This window comes from Rhodnius prolixus, unplaced genomic scaffold (assembly GCF_049639745.1).
Source record: "Rhodnius prolixus isolate KJV_2025 unplaced genomic scaffold, Rpr scaffold_3, whole genome shotgun sequence".
Lineage (NCBI taxonomy): Eukaryota > Metazoa > Arthropoda > Insecta > Hemiptera > Reduviidae > Rhodnius > Rhodnius prolixus.
Genome location: NW_027411603.1, coordinates 5949003 through 5974285, shown reverse-complemented (window position 1 = coordinate 5974285; position 25283 = coordinate 5949003). Strand labels below are relative to the sequence as shown.

Below are 25283 nucleotides of genomic sequence, written 5' to 3'. Positions count from 1 at the left end.
AGTGTATCGGTCAACTTGAAGCAAGAGGAAATCAACCAACAGTAACACCAACCATTCTCTATGGGAGATTGGTAGAACAGTGCTCCGGTCAGAGGGGAAACCTGGTCGTCTACTTCCGGTTATTGTGATTGTTTTTATTTCAAAATGAATTCATGAAAAATTGGTCGGCTGCGTTGATGAATTACTTTCTATTAGAAAATTATCATTTCTACCTTTCTAATTTTCCGCTGCTGCCCAAATAATTGTTATTGTTGGTTTCTTTTTACTTCCTGTTACCATACTAGTACGAAGAAGTATGGAGATGGAGTCAAATTTTCTGTGGTTTCCGGTGTTCTTAAAAGAGTTTTTAGTAAATGATCTGCATGTTTGTTTGTGTAGGTGAACATTATAGCTCAAAAAAGGAAAAATTACCTTGCAATTATCTCAAATCGGATTTTTCTTTTGTTTTTTTTTGAGATTTTCACAAAACAATTTCCATTAAACCTTGTTGCCACATTGCACGCAAGTCCTAAAACTTTCTGTATAAAATATTTATGCAAGTAAATTTGATTAAAGTTACTGTTAGAGGGAGTGTTGGTTTCCCTAAAGTAAATTAAAGGCTACTTTTCTGGCAAGCATTACATTCAACTACTAGCTAACAAATACTTTACTATAAATTCCTCATATTAACTATTAAATAAAATCCAAGGCCTAGACTAGTACCACAATACATATTAGCTTTGCGGGTCTAGCCTATAACCGCCTGACATACTTTACTGCTAAATTCCTCATATTAACATATTAAATAAAATGCAAGGCCTAGACTAGTACCGCAATACATCTTAGCTTTGCGGGTCTAGCCTATAACCGCCTGACATACTTTACTATAAATTCCTCATATTAACACTTTAAATAAAATGCAAGGCCTAGACTAGTACCGCAATACATCTTAGCTTTGCGGGTCTAGCCTATAACCGCCTGACATACTTTACTATAAATTCCTCATATTAACACTTTAAATAAAATGCAAGGCCTAGACTAGTACCGCAATACATCTTAGCTTTGCCGGTCTAGCCTATAACCGCCGAACATACTTTACTATAAATTCCTCATATTAACACTTTAAATAAAATCCAAGGCATAGACTAGTACCGCAATACATATTAGCTTTGCGGGTCTAGCCTATAACCGCCTGACATACTTTACTGCTAAATTCCTCATATTAACGTATTAAATAAAATGCAAGGCCTAGACTAGTACCGCAATGCATCTTATCTTTGCGGGTCTAGCCTATAAACCGCTCCGTCTATCATGGCGCTTTTGCTTTATTTAAAAGAAGATTATGTTGGAGGTGTTCGGAATTACGCTGAATAATGGACTTTTTGTGTGTGACCATTCGCTGCAAAGAACGTTTTAAGCACAACCAAATGACCACCTTTCACACCAAACGAACACAAACTACAGTTCTTTCTCTTGTTCTAGGTTTTAGTTCATTTTGTGCAAACTTTGCTTGACTACATAAATTATAGTGACGTAAACTCCTCTTCCTCTAAATTTATTTCCTTCTCAATAATATGGGAAGTTCGTAACAAAGAAAATGGTAAGTAGGTAACTGTATTAATACTTTCAGATAAAAAAAAATACAAGAGAAAAATCAAACATCCAGACAGTAATTGCTATTTACTGATGGCTCAAGTCATTAACAATCTATTCATATTTTCCATTAAGTTAATGAAGTTTTCCTTCAATAACGGTGTAAATGTTTTTATACATTTAATTGTGCAATGAAGGAAGTGTATATTATATTGATACACTGCCGCCAAGATTAGTTTTCTATAAAATGTAAACAAAATTCTTATTATCGATTAAATATTTATTTTATCAAAATGCGATAATCATTTTAAATATAGAAACTGTTGTCATCTACTAAATGGGGATGACGTCAGCTGTTTATAAATAATTAAGGAAAATTTTTTAAAATAACACTAACAGCGGTGAGAACTTGGACTAGAGTCTTTGAGGGGCTAAGATCCTGGACACTCGGATCTAAGTTTGGAAGACATCTTCCGGTCGGGAATTCACGCAACTGGGTTTCCGTTTATAACCTCGAAAAGGGGATATTGGGATCATACTTCTTGTTGGCCGTCAAAGCGTATTGAATTCATGAGTCATCAATTGTAAGTTAGTCTGAGGGATACCTCAACAAAAGAAAATAAACTGGGTAAAGACTTTTAAAATCAATCAAAGTAATCATTAATCTCAATTTAAAATTATAGATTATTAATAAAGTGAATATTTCGTTAAAATTACGGAAAATTGGGCCACAGAGTTTTCTATCTTCTTTTATGATGTTGTTTATTTACGTACCATTTTTTGTTCGGCATTTACTCATCCTTCCATTTTTTTTAACCATTTTTTTAAGAACTGTGGCCCTCCTCACCAGCCAATCTGTATAGGAGAAGCGTACAGTAATAACCACAAGACTGAGCACGCACACACACTTGCGTCTTGCAGTCTAGCAATTTTACTAATACACAGAAATAATGGGTTTGAATACCTCTTAGCTCGTATATACGTATAAGAGACGCGCAGAAGTTGCTGTCTATAATAAGATTCGCTTTTCTCTCTGAGCAACCAACGTCAGGGTTTGATATGTCCTTTATATGCATAATGTTATGCGTACATTCCAGTCCTCTCCCTTCGTCTCCTTGTCTACGTAATAGAAGATGGAAAAAAGTAAGAGTAAAAAAGTTATTCTCTGTTGGTTTATCTCTCTCTCTCTCTCTCTTCTTCGAATTCCTTCCAAAAAACTCAATTATAAGAAGAAAATAGAACTTTACCCTCAATCGGGAGGTGCTCATTGGGAGTTTCATCCGAACGGACGCGTGGTAAACTTAGTTCATCATTGGATGAAAAAATAACGGCCAATTTCAGACATATTTTGTATTTTTTATTATGCCGAGCTTTCGACCTAGGGACTAGGTCATCTTCAGGGCTGTGGAACATATTTTACAGTGTAGTTACAATAATTATATTACGTGTAAAATGAATATGTATAATGTAATGTAATTTACAATTACCTTACTCCGCTGGAAGGGATTTGCCGATGCTGATATTAGGTTCTTCAATTAGGCTGCAATTAAAGCTCTGACCTCTCCTAGTAAGAACCAAATTCTTGGAATTTGCTGGGAGCTTTGAATACTGTTTCGGTTGCTTGGTCTCCTGGTCACTCCGGGATTCCGCCCGGTAACGCCAGCTGGGTTCAGGTTGATTGAGTGGGACATGCGAATTCTAGCGTACCCATCTTTGTGGCCTTATCTAGTCGCCAAATTGTGCCAGCTGTGGTGAGTCCAATGTCACTGTGCGGCACTTTCTAGAGGTGTGTCCAGTTTATTCTAAAACTAGAACCCTCGTCTTCGGGGGAGGTTAAATGTTTCCCTCCAGGAGATTGTAGCATCTGGTAATCTTAACGAACTTTCTAGGTTTATTCCAGTGCTCTGAGGCGATTGAGTCGCCATGCTCCTCTAGTGTCCTGTTACGACTTTATTAGTTTATTATATTAGCATCTGGCAAACTTTTAGCCAGATTTGTTTTAAAGCCCCGGTATCTCTCATGAGATGAGGGGTGGGCGGGGAACATTGGCCATTTTGGATTGCCTGCGTTCCTTCCCCTTTTTGGTGGACTCCCACGCGGAGGTCCCGGGTTCGAATCCAGCTGCTGACCCTTAGATTTTCTCTTCCTAGGAGCTTCTTATAGCTCACTCTTCGGTGATGGACAGTGTTGTCTGTAACGAGAGAACACTGTCCGGAGGCCGGCAGTGCACTGAAAAAAGCTCCGGGCGCCAATAACCCCTTAGATGTTGACGCGCCTTAAATCATAAAAAAAAAAAAAAAAAAATTAAAATAATATTTTTTTTTTTTTTATGGAGGGGGAAATGCCCACGGTATGTGGGACCCTCACCCACTAAAAAACCCACCTCCCCAAGAGGCATTGAAACCCACCCTGGAACCACTTACGCATTACTTCAGGGTGGTGCCTCACAGTAGCCCATATGAGCTCCCACCGGCCTTTATTCAACTCTCTGGAACGACCGGAGCAGACGGAAATCCAGCTTCTGCTTCTTTCTTTTTAATACTACCTTGGCAAAGGTAACCACCCGGTCACAGCAATCTCTATGGGAGAGCATAATCCCCACTACGGTCTCGGGCGTAATTCTTCCGATCTGCTGTTCCAATCTCTCCCTCTCCGGCACCCATCTATCACACATAAAGAATGTGTGATGGGCATCATCGAGGTCAGAGTCTCCGAAGATGCATGACGGGTCTCCAACTTTCCCCATCCTATACAGGTACGAGGTGAAGCACCCGTAATAATAATAATAATAATAATAATAATAATAATAATAATGGAAGGAATTACCTATGCGGTTAGCGTGTTGGATTCCCGCGCGGAGGTTCCGGGTTCGAATCCAGCTGCTAACCCTTAGATTTTTCTCTTCCTAGGAGCTTCTTACAGCTCACTGTCCGGTGATGGACAGTGTTGTCTGTAACGAGAGAACACTGTCTGGAGGCCGGCAGTGTACTGAAAAAAAGCTCCGGGCACCAATAACCTTAGAAGTTGACGCGCCTTAAATCATTGAAATAATAATAATAATAAATAATATTAACAACAATAATAATACTACATTGACACAATTAGCCCTGAAGATGACCTTGTCCAGTGATGGCGAACCTATGATACGCGTGTCAGATGCTGTCACACGAGCTCATTTTTGGTGGACACGCATCTTCAAAGATAAAAAATTTCATAATTCAAATATTTGTCTCTCATAACGGCCAGAGTTGGTTATTGATGATAATATTAATATAAGTCTCAAAATGTAAATCTTCGGTTTTTGTAATTTAAATGGCATTAAACAAATAATTAAACTTTAAAAAAATTATAAATATTTCTATTTCTATTTTTTTTTAGTCTTTACTTCTGTGATGTGTGGACAGGCCACGAAAATTATGTTTCAATTTTTCAAAACATTGACACACCGAGCTTAACAAGTTCGCCATCACTGACCTAGTCCCCAGGTCGAAAGCTCGGCACAATGAAAAAAAAAATACATAATATTAAACTATGAATCAGCCACCAAAAATAACAAACAGTACTGCGATCTACAAAATTTTATTGTGGCTCCCTAAGATATGTGTAATTGTTTTTTAAAAAAAACTAAAATTTGACTTTCGATTTGCTAGATCCAAAATTTTACAACCAACTTCAACGAACTCTACAGGCCCCTAACTGTAATTGTATGAAATGTGTTGTAATGCCAGTGTAAATGTTGTTTTAGGATGAAGGCCAAGATTCCTGCCCATCTGGCAGGATATAGTGTACCTGCATTTAATTATTTCAAATTTGACCGGAAAGTTCGATAATTACCGCCTGTAGTTGCGTAGTAAGCGCTAAATATCGATTTAAATACTCGATACTATCAAGTTAAATGATTCCCCCCTCCCTATTAGGACAAACTTTCAAATTATTATATGGAAAAGGTAATTATTAATTAACAAGATGGTGGAAGGAAGTTCGAATAAGAAGAGAAAACCGGAAATAATTAATTTATCTTCTTTTTTTTCTGCGATTTTCCTTTCCTGAGTAGCTGTTGTGTTTCAAGTAACTACTTATCAGCAGTGAATTGTTTTAATTTCCATTTCAATAAAGCACCACTAGCGCAAGTAAAGGAAAGGCAATCTTCTTATCTTCACTGTCTACCTCTCCCTTTGGCCACATCTCCATTGTGTTTCTCTCTAGAGAACGTCGTCTCTACAATATGAGAGTCGGCCGCACAATGAAAGGGGACAAGGTATAATAAAGGCCTCCCTTTTTTTCCATTTTATGCCCTAGTTATCGTTAGGGCCCCAAATATTAATATCGATCCTGTAAACTCTACAACTATTACAAAGCTTATTGCTTTCTTTTTCTTCTTTCATGCTGATTACTCTTTCTTTTTAAGTCTTATTGTGTGCAGTCTTTTTTCTTTTTAGATTAAACTTATCGATCAGAGGAAGTATGTTTTGTAATCGTGCTGAAATTCTATTTAATTCTTTTCACCGGAAGTAAAGATTTGTGAATTCCGTGAACATGAAAAATCTGCTGTAAAAAAAAAATCATCTTACTGAAATTCTCAACGTCGTTCTATAAGTTTTTCCTTCAAGCTTCGCATATTTAAGTTACATTCCATTTTTTTTTTGTGTGTAACATTATACTTTGTAGAACCGTACAATACGCTGAATTATTATTTCTTTGGGAACTGTCCTAAATTAAATTTTTCTGCAAAAAAAATTATTCAGATAGAATTTACAGTATGTAATTGGTACTGAGCGACAAAATACGTGTCTCATCCCATGTTAGGATGTATTGGGTTTCCAATTAATTGCTCACAAACAATTTTAATGATTTTTATGACAAAATAACATTTAATTTGAAACGTAACAATTTATCGCCACTAGATATCCTGATATCAATACTTCTATACTTCTTTCAAACCTTCTATTTATCACTGCTTGCCTATGTGTCATCACCATTCTCATGAGCTTTCCCGCTTATTCCTGAGGGATATTTCCATGTTCCTCACTCAGAGCAAACCTCATGTCTCGAAGAATTTCTCGAAAAGCAGGAAGTCTAGTTTTTTCAATCCGTCTTTGCAGCACGTCTCATAGATGTTCAATGGTGCTTAGGATCTGGACTACAGCCGATCATTCTAAATATAGAATTGAAACATTTCCTAGATAACTTGCCATACCAACCTTGCGGATCGTGCATGAACAAAAATTCGTCCGAAACAGTGGGCGCTAATGGGATAACTTCCTCTGAAAAAAAAGTGTCTTGCACCTAGTCAGCAGCTGCTAACAAAGACGTACTATAAAAATTAATTCAGACCAAGCCTCCTGGTTAATTTCAGCCCAAATCTTAAATTCTATACCGCCACCAGAGCTTTGCCTTTGCAGCAGCGTACAGCTCGTACATCGTATCTTCTCCGAAACCAGTTCCAGGTTCTAGGATGTCCTCAGCAGTGCCCCTGTAACTCGAATGCCCGGCTGAGCAGACGGCAAAGACCTTATCTGGGCTACTTGATTCTCATCATGATTTCTAAATATACCCCAGCTATATGCGTCATGGTTATAGGCTAGAACCGCAAAGCTAAGATGTATTGCGGTACTAGACTAGGCCTTGCATTTTATTTAATGTGTTAATATGAGGAATTTATAGTAAAGTATGTTAGGCGGTTATAGGCTAGACCCGCAAAGCTAAGATGTATTGCGGTACTAGTCTAGCCCTTGGATTTTATTTAATGGTTAATATGAGGAATTTACAGTTAAGTACGTTAGGCGGTTATAGGCTAGACCCGCAAAGCTAAGATGTATTGAGGTACTAGTCTAGGCCTTGCATTTTATTTAATGTGTTAATATGAGGAATTTATAATAAAGTACGTTAGGCGGTTATAGGCTAGACCCGCAAAGCTAAGATGTATTGCGGTACTAGTCTAGCCCTTGCATTTTATTTAATGGTTAATATGAGGAATTTTGTAGTAAAGTATGTTAGGCGGTTATAGGATAGACCCGCAAAGCTAAGATATATTGCGGTACTAGTCTAGCCCTTGCATTTTATTTAATGGTTAATATGAGGAATTTTGTAGTAAAGTATGTTAGGCGGTTATAGGCTAGACCCGCAAAGCTAAGATATATTGCGGTACTGGTCTAGGTCTTGGAGTTTATTTATTGGTTAATATGAGGAATTTTGTAGTAAAGTATGTTTGCTAGTCGCCTCCGTGCACGACACCTAATTTGTGATAGTTGGATGTAAAGCTTGCCTGAAAAAAATAGGCATTACTTTTTACTACTTAGTCTTCATAGGACTTCATTGTCTGCAGCAAGCGCCAGTCTAGAGAAAATTATGGCCCCTTAAATCAATTAATCCACATCTTATAATCCTCGGCAGCGCAAAGATAAATTGCGCTGAAAGACTGTAGCCAGTCTATCTTCTAAGCTGACCTAAGTGTCAAACTCACCGGTTTAGCTCCCTGGCTCCTACTCCTTCCCAGTCTTGGGAGTCGTCAGTGTTCCATTACAGGATCTCCTGTAAATATCCTCTGACCTCGGTACATCAATCATAATGAAAGGAGAGAATAAATCGTGTTAATACTTCATACATTTCTCATCCAAATATTCCTTAAATTAATAATATTTATGGGTATCACACAGGAAACAGGAACTTTAGTCATCGCAGTTTTATTTTTATTATTAATATTTTTTTTAAAAGTACATCTTTTCCTTTAGCCATCATTTATTATTATTCATCGTGCCATCTTTTAATTAATTTCCTTTTAAGACTCTATTCTCTTTTAAGTCTCAGTTTGTGTCGCACTTTATTCTCTTTATTTTATTTTATTTTTTTTGACCACGATGTCCTGAGTACAATTATTATTCCAAAGATGCTATAAAAGTTGAATAAGGTCTTAGTACACGATATTTCCGTCCTTTGTCCACAAGTATTTAATTCGGCCTTCGAATAGTGTATATTCGTGACGTAGCGTTCACTCACACGAACAAATTCATACAGGGGCTAGCGATCGTACTTTGTGTTGTTTCCTGTCAGGACGTTTTTAAGTAATCAAGACACATTTTGATTACGTAAGTAATTAAAGATGTCTTCTTTTTTTTGTATTTTGTATAAAACATCAAGAATCGATTAGATATATATATATATTTTTTTTAATCTCATACATAGATTATAATTACTGTTAGTTTACTTTGCGTAATCGTACTTCCGGTAAAATTGATGCCTCTAAACCTTGACTTAGACGTGATGTTAATGGTTATTAGTAGCGTAGCTAGGAATTCGTCAGATACATAAACTAGTTGGGGGAGCCCGGCCCCCATTTCGTTTGCAACTAGCTGGCTGTCAAGTGCGTCATGCCTTCTCGAACAGAAATGTATGTTTTTGGCACGTTGGCAAACAGAAGTGGTAGTTTACTGCTGTAATTAAATTGTTTAATTGCTGGAACTCTCTATCTCTTCAGAGGTCAGACAGGAGCGTTATGTAAGTGTAAGTTCTAGTGCCCTAATGGTAATCCACTAGAAACAGAAAAAAAAAGAATAGTTAAGTTTAACTAGAAAGCAGTTTTTGACGATCAACCCTTATACAACTGTCCTACCGGACAGTTTTAATACTACTTGGGTCTCTCAGGCGCCACGATAGCCGAACGGTTATAGGCTAGACCCGCAAAGCTAAGATGTATTGCGGTACTAGCCTAGGCCTTGCATTTTATTTAATGTGTTAATATGAGGAATTTATAGTAAAGTACGAGGGTCGTTTGAAAAGTCCGTGCAAAAATAAAAACTACTTAATTTTTTGGGGTAAACCTTTTTTATTTTTCAACATAGTCTCCTTTTAGGCTTATACACTTCGTCCAACGCTGCTCTAGTTTGTTGATCCCTTCCGAATAATAGGATTTGTCCAAGTCTGAAAAATAGCCATTCGTTTCTGTAATCACCTCCTCGTTTGAATAAAATCTTTTTCCCGCCAGCCATTTCTTCATATTGGGGAACAAATAGTAGTCCGAGGGAGCCAAGTCTGGAGAATAGGGGGGATGTGAAACGAGTTGGAACCCTATTTCCATTAATTTTGCGACCACAACTGCTGAGGTGTGAGCTGGTGCGTTGTCGTGTTGGAAAAGGACTTTTTTGTGGGCCAATCGTGGGCGTTTTTCTTGCAGCTCGATTTTCAAACGGTCCAATAACGATGAATAATATGCACCTGTAATAGTTTTACCCTTTTCCAGATAGTCGATGAGGATTATTCCTTGCGAATCCCAAAAGACAGTCGCCATAATCTTTCCGGCCGAAGGAACGGTCTTCGCCTTTTTTGGCGCAGATTCTCCCTTGGTAACCCATTGTTTAGATTGTTCTTTGGTCTCAGGAGTGTAGTGATGTATCCATGTTTCATGCACAGTGACGAAACGACGCTTAAAGTCCTGCGGATTCTTCTGGAACAGCTGCAAACCGTCCTTGCAACACTTCACACGATTTCGTTTTTGGTCAAGCGTGAGCAATCGCGGCACCCATCTTGCGGATAGCTTTGTCATGTCTAAATGTTGATGCAAAATATTATGTAGCCGTTCATTCGAGATGCCCACAGCACTAGCAATCACACGCACCTTCATTCTTCTGTCAACCATCACCATATCATGGATTTTATCAATGATTTCTGGAGTAGTAACCTCAACAGGGCGTCCAGAACGTTCAGCGTCACTTGTGCCCATATGGCCACTCCGAAAATTTTGAAACCACTTATAAACTGTTCTAATCGAAGGTGCAGAGTCACCATAATGTTTATCAAGCTTCTCTTTAGTCTCCTGAGGCGTTTTGCCTTTCATAAAGTAGTGTTTAATCAATACACGAAATTCTTTTTCGTCCATTTTTTGAAAATCACTCGACTTTCTCGATTCAAACGAATGCCAAACACAAAGAAATAGACCGATCTGGCTGAAACTTGGTGTGTGTTCTTCCAAGAGATGCTACTAACTAAACATAACCTCGATACGCGCCAGTAGTGCTATCTCTCTGACTTTGCACGGACTTTTCAAACGACCCTCGTATGTTAGGCGGTTATAGACTAGACCCGCAAAGCTAAGATGTATTGCGGTACTAGTCTAGGCCTTGAATTTTATCTAAGGTTAATATGAGGATTTATAGTAAAGTATGTTTGCTAGTTGCCTCCGTCCACGACACTTAATGGATGTAAAGCCTGCCTGAAAAAAATAGGCAATTACTTTACTACTTTTACTTACTTGGGTTTCTCGATTTTTTCTCAACTAGAAATACACGATATTCAGCCACCTTTACCACTAAAAACAACTTTAAGTTTTCCCCTCAGTTCACTATTTCATAATCGAAGAACATTAAATGCGTGAAAAGAAAAAGAAGGGAAATCCCATGCAAATTGACAATACAGTATTGCTCCAAAAGAAAAATCAGTTCTTAGCGAAAAAAATCAGATTCTTCACCCACCAGGAAAATGATTTATCAATAACATTATTTCTTTCCCAAGATGAAAAAAAAAAGAAAAATGTTTATACAAGCCTAAACTGTATGAATCAACAAAACATTTTACTTTCTCCTCGATCTAATTTAACAGAAATATAGATATACTAGTGAAATCACAAAAGGACACGTTACAAATAACTATTAGGTAAGAATTGAATTAGCTTAAAAAAAAAAAAATTATATAATAAACAAAATTGACAATTACATAAAGTTACGGCTTTATTGGTGACTGGAGTGGACATATATATATTTTTGTTAATGTGCAATAGGCTGAAGGATATTGCAAAAGAAATGGAATAAAGCAATTCAAAATGAATCAATAGAGAAATGGACGACATTTTGATTTACGTTGTCTGTTCATATGTTTCCTATACAATGCTAGATTGAGGTTTCATTGTATTAGGTTACTATATTAGAGAGAGAGAGAGAGAGAGAGAGAGAGGGTGTGATAGAAGGCGTAAGTGGGTCTTATTTCTCAGTTCTTATCGCAGGTATTGTCAAGAGTTTAATTGTATTTATTTAGTCCTCTGGGTTGACAATGAAGTGATTGTAAAGTGTAGAATTATTTAAGAGTTTATTGGCTTTATGAAGTATCAAAAAGGCCGTGACAATAAACGAAAAGTTTACTATAAACAAACGTTTGAATACCGCCATATTAGTAGATATTTCTGTTAACAAATTATAATAAATTTAAAAAAATAAAATGTTTTGTCAAAGAGGAAGTTGTTACGTAAAACTAGGCTTACCATAATTACGAAGAGCCAAACCGGGACGCAGAGGAGGAAGAGGCTCATTTTCGTTTTGCTTTTCGCTTAATTTGTGTTTTTCATATTTGAAATGCAATCAAAATTATTAAGAACTGAAAAAATTTAAATAAATGGGCGCGGGGGAACGATCGGCCGGGGTGTCGGTGTTGTTCAAGTTTGACCGGGACGCCGGGTGCAGGGATCTCAAACCGGGACCATCCCGGTCAAACCGGGACGTATGGTAAGCCTACGTAAAACCCTTTTAGAATATAAATTCAATAATATTCCCTGGAAATGAACCCCCCCGGATCCCCCTACTTCGCGCCAAGAGCCATTTAATTGGAAATTTCTACAGGAAATAAGCGTTCGAGATTGAAAAAGAGGGTTTTTCAAAGGTTTTTTTTTCCGTGTGTGTGTGTGTGTGTGTGTTTTTGAAAAAAATCCAGAAAAAAAATTGCCGGACGCTGTATTACGATTGGGTGCTTACTCGATAAGAAGTTAGCAGTCGAAGTTCCTTAACCGGAATTCACCGCTTAACGTTGTTTTTTTTTTTCAAAAAACTCATTCATGTAAAATAATCGCCTATTTTTTCCAGGCGGGGCTTAACATCCAATTTGGTGTCTTGGACAGGGGGGTGGAAGCACATACTTTACTGTAAACGATTTTTCCTAAAAATAAAAAAAAAATAAAAAGTAGCTATACGCGGGATTCGATCTGGGGATCTTCAACTTACAAAGCCACGGTTCATATCTATTCGCAACATTGCATTCCTGGATCTGCAACTTTCATTTGAAACAGCTTTCCTGGAATATTCAGGTGGGTGCAATGGGCTTTTAAGCCTAATTCCACCTATTTAATTGTTGGCATCTAGGATTTATCCCATTTGAACTATTCTAAATATACCTCAGCGTCCATTATACCACAGATTTATGCCAACCTGATATCCCCTTATGGCACTAATGATAAGCGAATGATTCATAACCAATGCATTCCTCAGCGTAGCACCTGCATAATAACCAGTTATACATAATTAAAGCAAAAAAAAAAAAAAAAAAAATTCAAAGATAACCTCACGGACTTGACACCCAACCTAATCATAAAATTATGTATTCTACAAATTACACCAACTTACTTGGCCTATTTAAATCAGAATCTATAATGTTAAATACAACAACCTTGCTCCCATTTTGGTGTGTAATTTGTTTACAAAACAAATGTTTAAAAAAACATTTTTGGCAGTAATAAAATTGTTTAAATGGTGGGAGGGAGGTGATTAGCTATGGGGTTAGCGTATTGGATTCCCACTTGGGGTACAGCAGGGTTTGAAGCTGCCAGCTGCTGACCCTTAGATTTTCTCTACCTAGGAGCTTCTTACAGTTCACTTGTCCCAGTGATGGACAGTGTAGTCTGTAACGAGAGAGTACTGTATGGAGACCGGCAGTGCCCTGAAAAAAGCTCCGGGTGCCAATAACCTTAGATGTTGACTCGCCTTAAATCATAAAAAAAAAAAAAATAATAATAATGATGGTTATGGTTTTTTCGACCGTGGTTGATAGATGATTTTTGGTGAATATCGAGTTACGCTCTTAAATAAAACTTTTTTGCTTTATACCAACGTTTCGGTAATTTTTACTGCCTTCTTCAGGGTCTGTACAAAAGAAATATTACACTAATATAGATAAAATTGGAAAAATAAAAATAAATAAATAATAATTATTTCTAAAACACAAAATTAAATAGATAGATAAATATAATTTGGAAAGACATTATAAAAAAAGTTTGTGAAGTTTAATGTAGAGCTATATCATCGTAACTGTTAAGGATTCATGGAAAAGCGGGTTTATATAGAGGTAAGGGAGGGGTGAAAACAATAGGGCTGGAAAAACCTAAGGTATGGGGTGAGTAATTTGTTAAGTTACTGTTTGAAGAATGTTATTGTAGAAATTTGAAAGGTTGTCCTCATGTCTGTCCTAAAGTTGATGGATTTTTGTTGTTGTTTATTGTGGATCATTTCTAATATGTGACGTTTGTTTCTGTTGGTGTTAGTTGCAAGTATGGGAAAGTGTTGTCAAAATCAAATTCGTGTTGCTGGTCTAGGATGGTGTTTAGTGAGAGCAGATAAGGTATCGTTAGGTTTTTTAGTTTTGCAGTCGTGTTGGTGCTGGTACGAGTCTCTTGTTCAGATATTGGTGATGTTTGTCCGACGTATGTGGGCATCACAATTTTTGGCAATTGATTTTATAAATCACATCAGAACGGAACAATTTTGATGTAGGGTCTTTTAGTTTTGTGAATAAGGTATGTATGGTGTTGGTGTTCTTAAAAGCTGTCGAAATATTATGTTTTTTGAATATTAATGATATTTTTTCTGAAAGGCCGTGGATAAAAGGTATGGAAATAAACTTTGGTGGTTGTGAACTAAGAATGTGAGACAGAATGTTGTTAGGAAGTGTCAATGTTAGTAAGGGAGAGTTCTCTGGTGACTTGGTTCAGTATTTTTTCAATTTAAAATTCCACATTTTTTTGGGGGATAATAAAGATAATATCCAATCGCCCTTAGATTAAGGACTAACCAAGAACATCCGTTTTCCTTTTTCTTGATTTAGAAAGCCAGCAGCAGCAGCGGCAGCAGAAGAAAACCTAGAAAGCATTATTACTATCTTTCGATAATGTTATGGTCACTGGCGTTGAAAGAGGTTACGGTGAAATGGTTGTCTCACGACGAGATGAGGAAACATGTTCTCAGGAAGATAGGGGAAGTTGGGAGTGGTGTGGGTGAGAGCAGCGGGGGGGGCAGGAGAGCAATAAAAGCTTGGCTTAGAGGAAAAATGGATCCTCTGATGGTGCAGTGAACTGTTAAAAAGTGCTCTTTACAAATGGAGCGAAAGACAGAGCAATTTATTGCGAAGCATTTTTTCTCTAAGATGTTACGTTGTTGTATTATTTGTGATATTAATATTTATTTAATTATTTTTGTTAATAAAGTCTTGCCGCACTTTGGCTTTCTTGTATGGGCAAATAGTTAGAGCTAGTGTGACCCTATTAGAGCCTCTGGGAGCACACCCAGTTCTTTGGAGGTTACTAGGAGTGAACGCGGAAAGCCTAGGAGAAAGGCAACACTATCTGATACCAATGCACTGTTAAAGGGAAACGAGGCGGCAGATTTATTGGCCCGGTAAGGCTCTGCGGGACACTTCGTTGGTCCGGAGCCCTGTTTTGGGGTTTCGAAGTGTGTTAAGTCTGCGACCATTAACTTATGGGTGCAGAGTAGGTCTCAAGAGTGCTCTCACTGGGCAGAGACAGGCGAAGGAGTTCATAACGGGCTATTCGCCAAGGCTGACTGGCCAAATTAATCCGTCAAGGCCCGTGTGGGGCTATAAGAATAATTGTATGCATCGCATGAGTACCTGGTGGATTATAGCCTTTGTAGGTTCTGTCAGGAAGAGGAGGAGGAAACGGTACTGTACGGTGTTGTGTCAGTGTGAGGGGCTTGTCTGGGCTTTGGTTGTGATTTCTCAGGGAGGAAAAAACCAAGGTCTGTGAGCTTTATCCAGAAGTCGCTCTCCAGATTTGAGAGTCTGATTAAAAGGACAGGTCTGGAGGGTAAGCTTTAGAGTGAGGGGAGCCACAATAGATTCAAAGTGGTCGCAGTGGCGTAGGCTTTGAGGCCGCCCTAGTCTAATCTAATCTAGCGCACTGTTCCCTTACAAATGGCCTCTTCATTTGAAAAAAAAAACAAAAAACAATGTACTCAGGGAGGTGATAATTCCCCTCGAATCACTGTAAACTTTCCAGGCTCTTTGGTAAGCCTAGACTAGAGCGGCGACGGGAGCTAGGCTTATTTGGAGATAATCATTTCCTGGATGCAACACACTTCATCCACCATTTGTCACTGTAGATGTTCTGGAGGATTTTGCCTTCCCCAGGAACCAGGCTTTCGCTCGCTCTCTGTCTTTCTTCTTCCCTCTCTATAAGTGTGTGGTTTTAGCGAATACACCAGCTCGGAAACTAACAAGGCAGTTCCTTCCTTTCTTCCTTCTGGGGGCAGTCCCCCAAAAGGGGTCCCGGGTCTCCACAACCAGCCTCCTCCATTCCTCACGATAGTGGGGGATTCTAGATCGTCATCTAAGCACGCCCATGCTCCTCAGGTCTGCCTCCACATTATCTAGCCACCTCATACGAGGCCTCCTTCGATGAAGTCGACCAACTGGAGTGCAATATTAAGTTTAAATCCTCGATCCATTCCCGTAATACTAGATCTCACCTCATCTGATCTCTATATTCCCTCACACCGTACCTTATCCTTTTATAAATCCTTCCTAATACGTGCTGCCTTTCTCTGAAACTCCTTGCCATCATCTGTCCGCCATGCTCCTACCCTATCTATCTTTAAATCCCGTCTATTCAGTTATCTCCTTTCTACCCAGCTTCCTCCGAAATTCTAATTGGCTTAACTTATTTCCTTAATTTCTGCTGTTATTTTTATTTTCACTTTTTGTAAATACTTATTTATTTATTTTCTGTTTAATCACAGGCCAAACTGTTAAGGCCTCTATTTGTTCCTGTATTTATTCTTAGGGGACAATTGTCCCAGAATAATTTTCTTTTCTATTCTATTAAAATTGCACTTCCGGTTAGCCAATTAAAAACTTATGACAGGATCCCAAGTGCCATCTTAATCATAAAATCAAGTACCAACTTTCTTTTGCAATGTTCCAGTTTCCAGAGGTACTCTAAACCATAGATTTCCATAAATCTTTCTGAGGATCTTCCTCTCCCCAGACAATTCAGGGCCCGGCTCGTCTTTCCTGGTCAAAACCCACGTCCCACTTGCATAACTTACTATTGACCTCCAAAGAGACGGTGGTTGGACGGGGGGGGGGTGGAGCTGACAACCCACCTCCATAAAAAAAAAAAACATTTGTTGCGAAGACTCAACAACAAGGCAGTTAACGGATCAAAATCCGTCCACCGGAAGTAGCACGACAAGATTTTCTTGAAAGTGGCTCCAATTTTTGCACAAACGTAGATTACATATTTACATAATCTACGACTTTTATTTCCTATCATTTTTCTGGCGCCAAAAAAAAGAGTTTTAGGATATTTCGGGGGCTTGACAGGTGCCTAGCGTCTTTCTAATGTGTCTTTTCCGGTATAAGAAATACATTTTCTCTTTCTCCCAAAAATTCTGAGTTGTGTAAGTTATGACCTTGAGAGTTCTTGTAAGAGAAAGTCATGAGAGTGTCAGAGATAAGTCATGGATTACGGAACTAGCGTTTCAATGCTCTTTATTATATTCTATATAATATATACTAATAATACAAGTTTTTCTAATCAGAATTTTTCATTTTTCAGGTGGTGCGTGATAATCAATTTCCGCGGAGTGCTTTTTTTTTTACTTCCGGGAGTGTTTTTAATATCTTTAATTAAGGAATTTATGTATTAAATTTACGTTTTATTTATTTATATTTTTGCGATATATTTTGTTTTGAATTGTGTCAAGTGTCAAAGTGAGTGATTTCTAGAGGATCGGCGACTTCCTGTAACGTCATAAAGTTATATTTTCTCTTTGGTTTATTTGATGATGATTATTTTATTTTAAAAAGCATTTTGGCCTACAAAAGAATGAGGCAGCGAGAGTGTACTCAGAATTTTACATTTCCTCACTAGTGTTACAAGTTTTTTCTAATTAGAATGTTTCCTGCATTTTCAGTTGGTGCTTGAGAATTAAACTTCCGGCGGTTACAAAAAAATGTTTTTCTTCAAGTTTAACTTGTGCGTATTTAAAAAAAAAAATAAAAAATCGTGTATTCCAAAATTTATTCAGAAAAATAATTGTACGTAATACATTTTTTTTATCGGCGATACATTATTGCATAAATTGTGTCAAGTGTCCAGTGTCTGATGTTTCAAGATGGCTGCCAGAGCTACTCTGGCAACAAAAGGTGAGTTTTTATTTCATTTATTCCCTTTTTAAAATCATAAAATTATCGTAAAAAAAAGATAATAATGTGGAATTCAATGAAAATGTATTCATTCAACAAAATTTATCATCCTAAACTCAACCTCAAAAAAATTGAGTACCTCAGAGAAAAGTGCCTCAAAATTGTGCCCAAATTATTTTATAGGCCAGACAGCTGATTTTTCCATTTCTATTTTGTTTTAATTAAATAAACTCAAACTGGGTGAGTGGATAATTCGCATGGAAATCTATTCCACTTTAAAGGTCGATCAACTAAACAACCCAATGATGATGTAATGTTTATATGGTAACCATTCGTTTCCGGTGATGGTCAATCTTGTTAATGTAGGCGATTTTGTTAGAAAATGGGCTGGCTTGTTTGCATTTTTTTTTTTTTTAAAGTTTTGTTCACTTCCCATAATCGATTTAATTAAGTTAATAAGTCCAACTGCTTGGAATCTGTTGGAGTGAATAATTCGAACATTGATTATTAAATTTTAAATTGATAATTTTGGGCGATTTCTGCCTTAGAACCTCCAATTTCTCTTTAATATAGTCATTCCTCAGCATCCAAATATGTATCATCTTTTATCTTCTTTGCTGATGATACCATAATCCTATCTATTATAATTGATCCTGATACCCCTAGCTCTTTAAAAGTACCTGATTCACTTGCAGAAAAGCTTCAAAATTAAAACTATCTCGTAGGGGGGGGGGGGTGATCATCAAAAAATTGCACGAAAAAGCGTAACGTTGTAAAACATACAACTTTGACGGGCGCCACGGTAGCCGAGCAAAGCTAAGATGTATTGCCGGTACTAGTCTAGGCCTTGCACTTTAATTAATGTGTTAATATGAGGAATTTATAGTAAAGTATGTTAGGCAGTTATAGGCTATACCCGCAAAGCTAAGGTGTATTGCGGTACTAGTCTAGGCCTTGCATTTTAATTAATGTGTTAATATGAGGAATTTAATAGTAAAGTATGTTAGGCAGTTATAGGCTATACCCGCAAAGCTAAGATGTATTGCGGTACTAGTCTAGGCCTTGCATTTTATTTAATGGGTAATATGAGGAATTTTGTAGTAAAGTATGTTAGGCAGTTATAGGCTATACCCGCAAAGCTAAGGTGTATTGCGGTACTAGTCTAGGCCTTGCATTTTAATTAATGTGTTAATATGAGGAATTTAATAGTAAAGTATGTTAGGCAGTTATAGGCTATACCCGCAAAGCTAAGATGTATTGCGGTACTAGTCTAGGCCTTGCATTTTATTTAATGGGTAATATGAGGAATTTTGTAGTAAAGTATGTTTGCTAGTCGCCTCCGTGACACCTAATTTGGTAGTTGGACGTAAAGCCCCGCCTGAAAAAATATGGGATTACTTTACTTTATTTTAAAAAATTAAATAAAAGCGATTAAGTTTCAAAAAATTGTGAACTATTTCCAATATTTGCTTACCAAAATAAGAGAAATCGAAACAAATAAACAGAGGGTACGCGTTTAAAAGAATAAAAATATAAGAATTCAGTAAGTAAAGTAATCGCCTATTTTTTCAAGCGGGGCTTAACGTCCAACTACCATTTACTAGGTGTCGTGGACGGAGGCGACTAGCAAACATACTTTACTGTAAATTTCTTTTATTTAACCATTAAATAAAAAATCCAAGGCCTAAGACCGGGAATCGAACCTAGTACCACAATATGCATATTAGCTTCGCAGGTCTGAGAATTCAGTAATTTAAACAATAATATCATAAAGGCCGATTATATTTATCAAAGTTTGGGGGGTAATTGTTGAAAATCGGCCTATCTAAATCCGTCAATTGATTGGCCACAATGGAGGAGATGATAAACGGTTCAAAACGGAAATGAATAATGGAAACGGTCATGTACGCAACACAATGCCCACATAATATTCACTTATTGACTCTAGTCATATTGACAATATGCCATTGACAAGATTCTATGGGTAACCAACTCTTTCTCTTTCGTATACACAGGACAAAAAGAATTAATACGCGGATTTAATATCTACCCACAGATTTAATATTTCCACCACACTTACTGTCATTGTAACCGGAAGTATTACGTGCTTTTCAAATTTTTTTGGAAATTGTGATCACACAGGAAATAGTCAAATTTTGATTTCTGAGGTTAGATTAGATTAGACTAAGCCACTGCGACCTCTTTGGATCTATTGTGGCTCCTCTCACTTTAAAGCTCACCCTCCAGACCCGTCCTTTTGATCAGACTCTTAATTCTAAAGAGCGACTCTTGGATAAAGCTCACAGACCTTGGTTGTTCATCCCCGAGAAGTAACATCCTTAGCCCAAACAAGCCCCTCACGCTGACACAAAACGTGCAGTACCGTTCCCTCTTCTTCCTGACAGAACCTACAGAGGCTATCATTTCTAAGGTTACAGTAAAAGATATTTTTACATCCTTGCAGTCCGACAGAATGAGAATCTCATTATCTTTAAGGCTAAGTCCTCCAGTTCTCCTGAGATACTTTCAGCATAGGAAACTGTAGATTATCTGCAAAGAAAATGTTCAATAACTTGGGCGAGTTTCACTTCAAAGGAAGGCTCTGCGGGACACTTCGTTGGCCCGGAGCCCTATTTTGGGGTCTCCAAGTGTCTTAAGACTGCGACCATTACACTTTAGATGCAGACTAGGTCTCAGAAGTGGTAGCTTGCCACCCACAGGGCAGAATCAGGCGAATGAGTTCATAACGGGCTATTCGCCAAGGCTGACTGGCCGAATTAATCCGTCAAGGCCGTGTGGGGCTATAAGGATAATTGTAGGGTCTATTAACTGGGCCACTACAGGCTCACGAAACACATGCATTGCATGGGCACCTGGTGGATGATATAGCCTTTTGTAGGTTCTGTCAGGAAGAGGAGGAGGAAATGGCACTGCATGTGTTGTGTCAGTGTAAGAGGCTCGTGTGGCTGAGGATGTTACTCCTTGGGGAAGGAAAAACCAAGGCCTGTGGGTGCTTTACCCAAGAGCCGCTCTCCAGCATTAAGAGTCTGATTAAAAGGACAGGTCTGGATGGCGAACTCTAGAGTAGTGGAAGCCATAATAGATCCAAAGGGGTCACAATGGCGTAGGCCTTAAGGGCAGCCCTAATAACTAGAATCTTATCTCTTCACTTCAAAGACCACAAGCACATCTATAAAACCGGATGGATGCTTTATCGAAGAATGGTCCAGTCTGTAACCGATTCTTGTTCACCAAAATTGTGTACAGCGAGAATTTGGGCCTTGATGTTTATTGCCAAAGAGGAAAATCTTTTTTTCGCAGAGATTTTATTGCAGGCTCCCCCCCACTGGTGGCCAATTAAGCCAAATAATAAATTTAAACTTCATAAGCTTTTCCAAATTTTGAATTATTTTAATACGCGCAGATGCACAGACAAATTTGTGAAAACAATATTTTTGCGTTCAGAGTCATGAAATCACAAAACTAGTATGGCTGGTGAAAATTTTCGATAATATTTGCCAAATTCCTTCAGAGAAAAAATAAATTTAAAAAGAAAAAAAGTCTATTTCCGGTGAACTTCCATCATTAAAAAGTTTTTACGCGCGTAGATGACAGGTGTTTTTCTTTTTTTTTTGGTGCCACGGTTGATGCAGGTGTCTGGACTGGCACCAGCTTTGTGGAACAGAACAGAAGGGCGGCCAAAGGGCATTAATACGAGAGCTAATGATAATGAGCAGGATTCGAAGATTTTAATTGTGAAAGAAGCGAGCGCTAATAGAGACGGTAGGACGGCTAGAGAGAGATAGTGCTATATAGTGCTGGAGCTGTAAGTTGGGGCCGCTTCAGCCAAGAGTGGGGGACAATATCGTTCTCTTTACTTGCACAGAGCATCCAGTCACGTGCAGACTGTGCTGGCGTGCAGTTCGACCAAAGCCGAGAGTGCAAGATCGTTGTCTTTAGTTTATCCATCTCTTTTTTTTCTTGGTTTGGTTCATTTATACAGTGCATTTCTTTTGTTTTACTTATGTCTTATTTCAATTAAAAAAATTTGCAAATCAGATGGAACGGTGAATATTAAGAACCGGAATCTTGTTGCAAGATTTAAAGACTTTTTATTTTTTTTGGTTTCCGTTTTCATAAAAACGGAAGTGTGCTTTTAACCTACTTTAAAAAAAAAAAAACAAATACACAATATGGAAGAAACATTTGGCCCGAAGGATTTCAAAGAGAGAACCCTACGTAGGGTTAAAGAAGGTTTAGGACGTCTTTGTAGGCGAAGATCTGTCACAATAACGGAATACGATCCAAGTTTTAAAGTGTTATATTTGGGCAACGTGTTAACTGGTTGGGCAAAAGGTAAGAGTGATTTTTTTTGATTTTTTTTGTTTTTGAGCATGTTATAACTTGTTTAATTTGGTCCAACCTTCTTTTGCAATTATTGTTTTGTTGTGCCCTGATATGTGTGTCCGGTTTTCCTGGTTGACCTTCTCTACTACTTTTTCTCTTTGTAAGTTTTTGTACTTTTTAGTTCTTTTTCTTGTATTCTCATACTTTTTCAAAAATAGATTTTTAAATGATGCCAACATTTCTGCAAGGATATTTCTACTTCTTCAGTGGCTGTACACATTATTGTGTTGTCCCTGCTTAGCAGCTACAACATCAAGATTTATTTTCTCTTTCTACAGCTCTCAAAATTTTCCTTGAAACTCTGAATGTTTATTAAAATGTTAGTCAGCTTCAATATAATACCTCTACTATTGATGTCCTTTAAAACTGAAGTATAACATTCCAGGGACGTACCATAAAATCAATTTCCATGATGGGCATTTCAAAACAAACAAAACGATAGGCCTTCCTCATCGAATAGTTACAATGAAGTCGAAAAAGTGTTTTTTTTTTTTGTTTTTTTTTAATATTTCAAGTGAACCAACGTTTTTGTAAACTGGCGAGTTCTTCAGCAATATGGTTTATTGTTAATTATTTTCTTATTTTATAATTTAAGTCTTTCTCGTGCCATTTTTTGAGGCATTGCCAAAATGCTTGGTAGGATGAAAAAAATTCAATGCCGGCTACTCATCTAAATTTATTGCGGTAGTAGTCCAACAAGGCCAAGCGAATATTTAAACGACTACCTACATACAAGACTGGTGGAAACGCACGCATTGTTTTGAGCCTGAAAGCGGAAAGTCAGTGCAAGTTTTAACAGGAAAAAGGGAAAAGCGGTTTTCTATAAGGTTTGGTTCCTCGCGAGGGAAACACTAGAAAAATTCCCCATACTCTCCACAGTCATTAAGCGGACAGATTAAAAGAGATGCTGTAACTGCTGGGTGCCGATCATCAGCAGTCCCAGTGGAAACATAATGACATAGGGCTTCCTGGTCAACCCCCCAAGGAATTGAATCTCATAAGTGTTACAGGACCGTAAATCTCACGAATAATGCCACTTCATAGTTAGGCCTAACCACCCTTATAAGCCGCATTAAACGTGAACCTTCCTGTCTAAGCTTGATATCGAAAATTTGATTTGATCGTAACAATTGATCTTCCTAAAACAAACAGAAAATAATGACGTCAGAATTTCGAAATGCTCTTTTGATTGTTTTTCTGAATGTGTGAATGTAGTTGGTTATTTTGTCAATTAGGAAAAATCTCAAGAAGTCAAAAATCCTGAAGTCCATTTCTATACTAATCAGTAGATACGTCCAAGTACGAAATACTTATCATATTTTCAGGATTAAATTTATTACAAAAATGCTGAATTCAAAGAAAAATTTCTCAAGCACAACTTAATGTTTAGAATTGTCACTTTTTACGCGTTTTTCCGAGAAAAAAAAATTTAGGTCTTCTACTTTTAACTCCAAATTTCGTATATTCAAAAAAAAAAAAAAAAAATGTTCTGAGCAGTTTTACAATCTAGAAAGTGTTATTAATTAATAAATATATTTTGAAATTGGACACCACGATAGCCGAGCGGTTATAGGCTAGACCCGCAAAGCTAAGATGTATTGCGGTACTAGTCTAGGCCTTGTATTTTATTTAATGTGTTAATATAAGGAATTTATAGTAAAGTATGTTAGGCGGTTAGATGCTAGACCCGCAAAGCTAAGATGTATTGCGGCACTAGTCTAGGCCTTGCATTTTATTTAATGATTAATATGAGGAATTTATAGTAAAGTATGTTAGGCGGTTAGATGCTAGACCCGCAAAGCTAAGATGTATTGCGGCACTAGTCTAGGCCTTGCATTTTATTTAATGTGTTAATATGAGGAATTTTGTAGTAAAGTATGTTAGGCGGTTATAGGCTAGACCCGCAAAGCTAAGATGTATTGCGGTACTAGTCTAGGCCTTGCATTTTATTTAATGTGTTAATATGAGGAATTTTGTAGTAAGTATGTTTGCTAGTCACCTCCGTCCACGACACCTAATTTGGTAGTTGGACGTAAAGCCTGCCTGAAAAATTAGGCATTACCTTGCTTTTTCTTTTTTAATAAATAAATTTTAAAATTCGGATTTTGGAAAAAATGCAAAAAAAAAAAATAGTAGAAGAGTTTGAGAGTCGTAGTTAAAGAAAATCAGATTTCCCATTTTCATTGTTAGTAATATATTAGTCGTAAGATTAATTTCAAGGAAAATATTTTTTTACGTAGTTTTTACTTTATTACGTTTTGACATTTTCTTTATTGTTCTGTTTATTTCTACTCATCTTCTTCTTTGTTTTTTTTAAATTAATAGTTTTCACGAAAAATTAAAAAAAAAGGGGGAAAAACATTTGTATTCAAATCAAGCTGGTCGAACCAGTTTATCCGATTATCATTTTAAAGGTTTTCTAAAAGTGAACAATGAAAATAAACTTTTCTTCTTTAAATTTATTTTTAAAGCATTTATTTAGTTCCCAATCTTCAATTTAAGCATCAAGGACGGTCCAAACAAGTTTTTATTCAGATATTACGTCGTTGTAGAAAATTTAGGAAATATTTATAGTTGCCGCTAATTGTCGTCTGAGTTAATTGTAAATAATAATATATATATATTTTTTTGTATTTAAGGCGCGTCAACAACATTTGAGGTCATTGGCGCAAGCAGTTTTTTTTTCTCGCTTCCGGTCTCTGCTAGTTTACGTACAGTATTCTCTCGTTATAGATACTGTTGATAGTGACAGCGAGCTGTAAAGTTGCTACTAGGACGTTCCTTTACTCGATTTTTTTTTTGTTTTCCGAGAGAAAAGTTTTAAATAAAAGTTGTGGATTTATGCGCCACAAGTATTCTAAGTGTAAAGAAAAATTATATAAGCTGTTTTCCAGAATATCTAAAGAAAAGAAAAATTGGTTCGGTTAAGTGACAGTTTTATTTATTTATTTATTTTTGTTATTCTCGCCAAATATTCCAATATTCCTAATATTCCAATATTCCCAATATTCACATATACATAAAAGGTGAAAGAGACTAATCTACGAAAAAACGACTATTTGAGCCTGAAAACGGATATTTCCGGTGTGAATTCCATATCGAAAATTTGACCC

At 37.2% G+C, this 25283-nt stretch overlaps 1 protein-coding gene across 3 annotated transcripts in view; it reads left to right on the top strand.

The window, feature by feature from the left end:
• Positions 1–25283, top strand: part of LOC141453744 (uncharacterized) — a 163475-nt gene that overhangs the window by 5072 nt on the left and 133120 nt on the right. The window contains exon 3 of one of the 3 annotated variants that reach the window (XM_074127307.1): positions 17174–17763. In XM_074127307.1, the coding sequence (XP_073983408.1) occupies positions 17733–17763 (31 nt within the window). In that variant the 5' untranslated portion in view covers positions 17174–17732. Of the gene's footprint in view, positions 1–17173; positions 17764–21648; positions 22120–25283 lie in introns of those variants that run through there. The other 2 variants (XM_074127304.1, XM_074127306.1) reach the window with 2 other exon arrangements.